This window comes from Eptatretus burgeri, chromosome 4 (genome assembly GCF_056783735.1).
Source record: "Eptatretus burgeri isolate ZD-2024b chromosome 4, Ebu_testis_v1, whole genome shotgun sequence".
Lineage (NCBI taxonomy): Eukaryota > Metazoa > Chordata > Myxini > Myxiniformes > Myxinidae > Eptatretus > Eptatretus burgeri.
Genome location: NC_140964.1, coordinates 36,358,329 through 36,366,301, shown reverse-complemented (window position 1 = coordinate 36,366,301; position 7,973 = coordinate 36,358,329). Strand labels below are relative to the sequence as shown.

The following is a 7,973-nucleotide window of genomic DNA, read 5'->3' as shown; positions in this document are numbered from 1 at the left end:
TCAAATCTTTCGTCAGAGTCCAGGTTTCACATCCATAGAGCAAGACTGGAAGCACCTAGGACTTAAAGACTCAGACTTTCGACCTCACGCACAGATACCGACAACGCCACACCCCATGCTCCAGTGACTCCATGACTCCCCAGGCCCGACCTAGACGTCTAATGACTTCTCGCTCACAACATGCGGGGACATGAATATCACTACTGTCAAGGAAAGTGAATCTCTCTGTGACCTCACCATCCTTTCCACCGACAGGTACAGACACAATAGCAGCATCCAAGATGTCAATGAAAGCCTGGATCCTCATCTTGACCCAGGAGAGCTGTAATCCCAGTGGCTCTGACTCCTCACTCAGTGCCTTGAAGCACCTCATACAGATATCCAGAATCTCTGCATTAATGAGTGCATCATCTGCGAGATGAAGATCAGAAATCTTAACACTCTAAAATGATGCACCACAGCTAGATCTCTGGCATCCTCCATAAAAACCAATCCATACAATTGTTGAAAGGCATGGGGGCCAATTCACACCCCTGACGAACTCCAGTGGCAACTGGAAACAAGTCAGGGATGGAACCACCACACCCTTCAGCACTCTCAGTACCAGAGTATAGTTCAGATATCAGATCGATCAGCTTTGGTGACTCCCCGGAAGACTGAGGATTCTCCAGAGGGCATCCTGATTCAGTCAAACGCTTTGTGGAGATCAACACAGGATGTAAGCAGCCTCTGCTGAAACTTTTGCCTGTGTTTAGTGAGGACCGAAAGGAATAAGGATGCAGTCAATCGTTAACCTCGTTGGTGTAAAGCCAGACTGCAATGGGTGCTGGTTCTCAAGCAGATGGTGGTAAACCCTATCAATTATCCAAGCAAAGACCTTGCCTGACACTGAGAGCAGTGTCACCCCTTGGTAGTTGCTGTCCTGGCGATCACCCTTCCCATTCCAGAGAGGGACAACAAGGCCCCGCCTCTTTCAGTTGGTTGGGATTATGCCTGTGCCCCAAACAGAGCACAGAACTATGTGCAACAACATGGGTGCAGCATTTACACCAACCTTGAGAAGTTCAGCATGGATGCCACAGATCCCAGAAGCTTTGCCCCCTTTCAGCTGGTTCACTCCAGCTTGTGTTTCCACAAACGAAGGTGGATCACAGTTGATTGGGGGGTCAGCAATAGTAATACCCCTGATATCCAACTTAACAGCTCTTGGGTCAGCCTGGTTTTTGTTGTTTTGTATGCAACCTGTGGCTGCTGGCTTTATCATTTCTGGAAGCGCAGCTATACCGCTTATGCAGTTTCCCTGTTACCAGTAAGCTGGTACTCATTTTGCTGACCTCAGAAGGATGACAAGCTGAGCCAACCCACCTGGTGTTATTTCAACAGCACGACAGGTGCTCAAATTCAAGACCAGAAGATCTCAAGCCAGCCAACACCAGGCTTGATCATCTTGGTAAAGTCGCTCAAAGTAACTGGCGCAGCAGGCCTTCACGTCACACTCCTTTGTCAAGAGCTCACCACCCTCCGCTCTAACTGCAGTACACTGATGGACGGGCTTGGCGGAACACAATGCACTGATTCCTCTGTAAGCAGGATGAGAATCACTTGATCGCAGGTGATGCTTTACCTTTTCACAGATTCCTTGCACATAGGCCTCCTTGTCTGTCCTCAATGTACAGTTTTATCCCTAAGCTCAGGTCTGCCATCAAGACAGACCCTGTGACACTGGTCAATGATATCCAGTGTTCCTTGGGAGACAGGTCTTCTTCACCTGATGGTGGGTTCAAAGACTCCCACCAGCAACATCAAAGATGGTAATCTTGAAGGCACTCCACAACTCTTTAGGATCCCCTGAAGCACTTAGATCCCCACTCAGCCAGCCTTTCATCCTTTTGTTTGCCAACATCCAGCCTAGGGTGTCGCGTGTCAAGCGTTCTCTTGGATTTGAGCCGCAGCTTCAGAGTTGCTACAACAAGCGTGTGATCATTATTGAGGAACTGAGCACTCCAGTACACCCCGCAGTTCCAGAGCAAACTCCAGCAACCATCAATGAGAACATGATCAATCTCCTTTGCTGCACCACGGGCATTGGAGTACCAAGTCCAGCGATGCAGCTGTGGGTGTTGAAACCATGAACTACCTATCATAAGTCTATGACATTTCACAAAGTCAAGGAACTTAGTGATATTCTGGTTCTTGGTTCCAGACCCATGGGAACCAGCACATGTCTCATAGCCATCCCAATCAGTGCCGATGCATTGAAATCTCCCAACACGAGAAGAGTGTCTCGCTTGGGGCACTGATCAACCACGGAATTGAGTGGCACAGAATGTCTCCTCGGTGAGATCACTTGTCTCATTCAGAGCAGATACAGAGACCAGGGAAATAACAACCAGAAAGTGATGAATCCTCAGTCTCATGATATGCTCATTTACCAGTACTACTCCATCTACCAAAGCTGACAGCTTGTTGGACACAGCTATAGCAACTCCCTGGGAATGGTAACCACTAGAGTGACCAGACCAGTAGTAGGTGTAGCCTTCTACCATGATCTCACCACTATTGGGTCTCCAAACCTCAGAAAGTGCTGCAATACTGATGCCCAAACACTGGAGCTCAGATGAAAGTAGAGATAGGTCGTCATCCTCTCTTAGAGTGAGAGTATTCCAGGCACCCACTCGAAGGGACCGTCTAGTGGATGACACTTCAGCACCACCCCGCCACAACCCGACCCAGCAGGGTTGCCTTAGTGGTTTCCATCCTATCATCAGAAACTTGGGGTCCTGAAGGCTTTGCTCCAGTCCCAGCATCCAGCAAGCTTCCCTGCGAAGGGCAGCTGCACAGGCGGTTCTCACATGGATCAGGTTCTTCTGGATTTGATTTGTGTTAGTCGATGTTGCAGAGTGATGTGTTTTACGGTAACCGGAGTGCAAATCCTGCCACCATCCTCTTAGAAATGGCTCACCCAACTACAGGTGGATGTTTATGGACACAGATGAGCATGTCAGATATGGATGGCTTTTGGCTCACTCGGAGCTCCTTGGCCCTTTGACAGGTTTTGTTTTTAATCTTGTTGGGAAAGGGGGGGCATATCCATGCACCTTCCCACCAAGAAATCTGATAGGGGAGTTGGTTTTATTGCTGAGAACCTGACCATGGAACAGGTACTACAGGTTTACATGGTATCTGTGGCAAGTTACAGATCTGTCCTGACCTGATAGGAAAATCTTGAATAAGTGGAACGTTACTGAACTTATGAAGGCAATTTCAGAGTCAGAATAAACTTGGGATAAAACAGGGTGGAGGTGAGCAGTTAGCTGAGAGTTGTGGATGGCAACGAGGCATGGAGCGATGGCTGAGTAAATGCAACCTGATGGATAGGGCTCAACATGGCCAAATTGCTGACAGAGCAGGTGCAGTAAGACCAGATATGAAGTGGTAGAAAAGTGCGAGGCCATCAACCTGTCTGCAGTAAGAGAGGAGCAAGTAATACACCTTATCCAACTGATTAACTCCCTTTACCATCAGGGCCAACGTACATATTTATTAAAGATTTGCAAGATGAGATCTGGTAGCACCAGTCCACAATGGAGAGCCATAACTCCATGGTACTGTGAATGAAGGCCTTGTACAGTGTTAGGAGCTGAGAGCAGCCAAGGAATGGAGAATTATTTTGTGGAGAACTCCAAGATACCCCCTGTCCTGGAAGCCAGTTTGGATTTATGTGATTGACCAGGAAAAATTGTGGTGTATTGTTTGTCCAAGGAGCTACACTCTCGCAGAGGTTGAATCCAGGAATAAATTTTAAAGTTAGCCATACAGTATTTATGTTGAGACAAAGCCAGTGTGTCAGACATGGAGGCATTTAATAACACTTAGAGGTCATTAATATACAAGTGTATTCGCAACAGGATGGATCCAAGGTATTGAAGTACAAAAGCCTCAATGGTTATTGAAGGAGACGTGATGTCTTTGAAGGTTATGCACTGCTTATGAGTATGAAGAAAATCCACTCGCAAGTTAAGGAGACTGCAGATGACAGTCGCAAAAAGCTGAGTGACTATGAATGCCGGATGGTGTCAAACACTCAGATGTCGAGAGAGATTGCTTTGATATCTTGTTGAAATTTCAGAGCATTTTTCCATTGCAGAGTTAACAGGAGTCGGATGGACTGGCCAGGTTGGAAGGCAAATTTATGATACCAGTACATGCCCGTACGTGCGTGGCTGTACATGCATGTTTATCTCTCTATAATTTATCGAGAATAGGATTTATTTATTGAGAATTGTTCTTCATCCGTTTCAGCTGCACGACGCCTTGTCACGCGCGTAGCGTCGCGTGTCAAGCGAGCAGCTCGTTCTTCATCCGTTTCAGCTGCACGACGCCTTGTCACGCGCGTAGCGTCACGTGTCAAGTGAGCAGCTCGTTCTTCATCCGTTTCAGCTGCACGACGCCTTGTCACGCGCGTAGCATCGCATGTCAAGCGAGCAGCTCGTGCTTCGTTAGATTTCATTGCGTGTGCATGACGCACAGCTTCGTTCCTTCGCCTTCGTAAACGACGACTGAATTGGGGCATTGTTTCAATTAGATCGGACCAGTGGTTGTCGATAATTAATTGATAATTGTGACGTCAATTGTGATGTCATAGCACCGTGTCCTATCATTGGTTTGGTAAATAAATGGCCATAACTTGGGAAGCACTTGTCCGATTAATATCAAACCTTGAAAAGGCACATCCTCAGGTCCCCAGCAATATACCTGGCAAGTTTCAATTAGATCGGACCAGTGGTTGTAGAGAAACTGCGGTGACAGACACACACACACACACACACACACACACACACACACACACACACACACACACACACACACACACACACACACACACACACACACACTGCTGTAATTATAGATAGATGATCCTTCAGGCATTAAACCGAATCATGTACTGTACTGAATTGGGAGATGCTTAGCAGGCAGACACGAAGCGGAGGAACAGTCGAGCCGGGCTGTGTTGCACGAGTGCGAGCCAGGGCGTACTGTGCCCGCGGCTCTCCTTTATTCCGTACGCGGTACACTCACGAGCCGGCCGACTCCAGTATTACTACGACGCCTCAGACGGCGTGCACACCTCATATCCCTCGCCGACCCCCACGGCCACTCCTCCAACCATCACGCCCATCATGCATCATCATCATGCCCCTCCCCGCGGGCATGACTACACCACACTTCAGGCATTAAACCGAATCCGTGACAATTATTTTATTATTTTTTGTATACTTTATTTGAGGCTCGTATGAGAGCGAACACACAACGGCCTGCAAGGGGGGGGGGCATGAGACAAGAGGGGTGGGAGTGGGAAGGACAAAACAGTGGGGAACAGGGATATCAGGAGATCTGTGGAAGGGAGAGGGATGGGTTGGGGAACATGGGGAATACAAGATGGACATTACAGGGAATTAAATAATAGTGACAGATTTTCTTTTTTCCTTCGAGGTTGTTTTTGGACAGTTTTGTTCTCTTTTCAACGTATATGTCTTGCAGAGCGGGCAGCCTCCTCAGCATCGATCTTTACCACAGATTTCTGTTCGATGTATACAAGATTAATTTATCCAGCGGTATAGTTCGCGTCTGTGCCGAGAGCGTCACCGTTCGTTGAATGTTTGCGAATTTTTCGGATGTGAAACTCGGCGGGTGATTCACACACCGAACTGCAGGGACCATGACGTGAATAAGCGTGCCGCTGATACGGATTACACCGTCAGGGATTAAAACACAGCTTAAGATATTTGACTCGTTGAATGGATCGTTCCAAAGTAAGTATTGCTCGCACGTGTAAGTCTTTCTGTTTGTAGTTGTAAATACGTGTAACAATTATGTGAGGATCACGTGTTCGTGCGCAGAGGGGTGTACGGGAATTTTCATTTATTATTATTATTATTATTATTTTTTTTTAAATAACGGAATTTACAAATATTTTCAAAATTAATACATAAATTATCAAAATACCGAGAGGCTCTCTACTGATTGAGTCGTCTTCGGGTTATTTCACGAGTTGTCGTGCGGTGACTTCTGGTCCGTAAGACGCAGTTGATGTTTTTGATGTGCCTGTGGTGAGCGGACGGGGAAGTCGCCAGCAGGCGCCGAATCGGTCCTGAAATGAATCCAAGCGACAAGAAACATCAACGAAAGAAGGTTCAAGACGGCGGTTTCGCAGCGTCTCCGAGTTTGGGCGGCGTCGGCAAGAAGAGCAAGCAGCGTGCTTGGGACGATGGCTCGGATTTTGTACTCGTCAGAAAACCCAAGGAAAGAGGAAGTAAGACTACGAGGTACGTGTAATCCGTCCATTATTATTATTATTATTATTATTATTATTATTATTATTATTATTATTGTTATTATTTATTTTGTTTGTTTTATATGTTTTTTTTTTTACTTTCTTTGCTTGATGATTGGATATAAGTTGACCTGAGATTAGGAGACTGGAGATGTTGAATGAATAATTAATTTTATTCGGTGAAGTTAAACCAACACGGCAGGAGAGAGAGAGAGAGGGAGAGCACAAGGATGTATTCCAGAAAAAATTGATCATAACAAAAATATAAAACAAAACAGATTCCGAAGAAAACGAAAAAGGGAAGATTGCGGGAACAAGAGGTAAACTAAACACAAATTTATTTTTATTTATTTATTTATTTATTTATTCATTCATTTGTATATTCATTTATTCATTTATTCATTCACTTATTCATTCACTCACTTCCTAACGAATTTACTTATTAATTAATTACCAACAATCTATAATTCCAGCTGTGTGTGTGTGTTGGGTGGTCGCGTCGCTACACTACTGTTATTCTCAGGTTTTCCGTCTGTCTGTCTGTCTGTATGTATGTCATGGACTGCTCTGGAGGCCAGAGGAGTCAACCGATTTTGATGAAACTTGACTGGTAGGTTCATACCAGGATCTCGTTGTATGCTTTTGAGCACCGTTGCTATGGACGCCACCGTTGCCCAGCAACGGGACTTTGAAATTTTTGAAAAAAATCCGAATTTTTCTTTTTTTTCAAAAATCGCCTTCTGCGCTTTTATGCGCACTATAATCGACCTCTTTGTCAAAAATTTTCAGCCCGATCCGTCAAAAACTATGACCAGTATACAATTATATCGCGACCACCCATGTCACCTCCCAGCTTATTGGGTAGTCAATCCAGTCGAAAAAAAAAAAAAATCAAATTTTTTTTCCTACCCTTGTTATCAGTATTCCCATCGATATGTTTGTCTGTCCCTCTGTCCCTCTTTTTGGTCCAGTGCTCCGTTAATACAATGGCGATTTCAATGAAACTTGGTTGGTAGGTTCATACCATGACCGAGTTGTGTGCAAATGAGAACAGTTGCTACTGACACCACCGTTGCCGAGCAACGGGACCTTGAAATTTTTTTTATGAAAAATAAAAAATTTATTTTTTCGAAAATCGGGCTCGAGCGACTGTGGACAGTACATTCAGCCATATTGTCAAAAATTTCAAGCCGGATCCTATGAAAACTGTCGGAGAAGATAGACGTTGAATGAACCCTGGTCGAAAACAATAAAAAAACGAAGTTCGTTATATCTCAGAGACTATGAGTCAGATATACATGAAACTGGTATGGTAGGTTCATGGTATGTCGTAGTTATGTGTGAGAAAGAACCGTTGCTATGGACCCCTCCGTTGCCTAGCAACAGCCGAAAAACCTCTAAATGTGTGGGTATTTTAACGAAAAAACAACCTGCAGCATTAACCCTTGAAGCTCGAATCATGAATTTTCTTGTGCTTCATCCTCAGGTCATTCCCCATCGAACGGGCCCATCGTGTCAAGTTCTATTGGGTAGTCGACTACCCATGTCCGCCTACCAGCTTGTCTGTGACCGCTGTTTCTCAACAACCACTGGTCAGATCGAATTGAAACTTGCCAGCTATATTGCTGGGGACCTGAGT

At 45.4% G+C, this 7,973-nt stretch overlaps 1 protein-coding gene across 11 annotated transcripts in view; it reads left to right on the top strand.

Annotated features, from left to right (window-relative positions):
- The first annotated feature begins 5,916 nt into the window (after window positions 1–5,916).
- The window catches only part of DHX57 (DExH-box helicase 57), an 80,276-nt gene continuing 78,219 nt past the window's right edge, over window positions 5,917–7,973 (top strand). For 3 of the 11 annotated variants that reach the window (XR_015057288.1, XR_015057287.1, XR_015057286.1), the window contains exon 1: window positions 5,918–6,326. Coding sequence is in view for 3 of the 11 variants with exons in the window: in XM_085877421.1 (XP_085733547.1) it covers window positions 6,157–6,326 (170 nt within the window). In the remaining 8 variants the exon portion in view is untranslated. Of the gene's footprint in view, window positions 6,327–7,973 lie in introns of all 11 variants that reach the window. The other 8 variants (XR_015057293.1, XR_015057292.1, XR_015057289.1 and 5 more) reach the window with 7 other exon arrangements.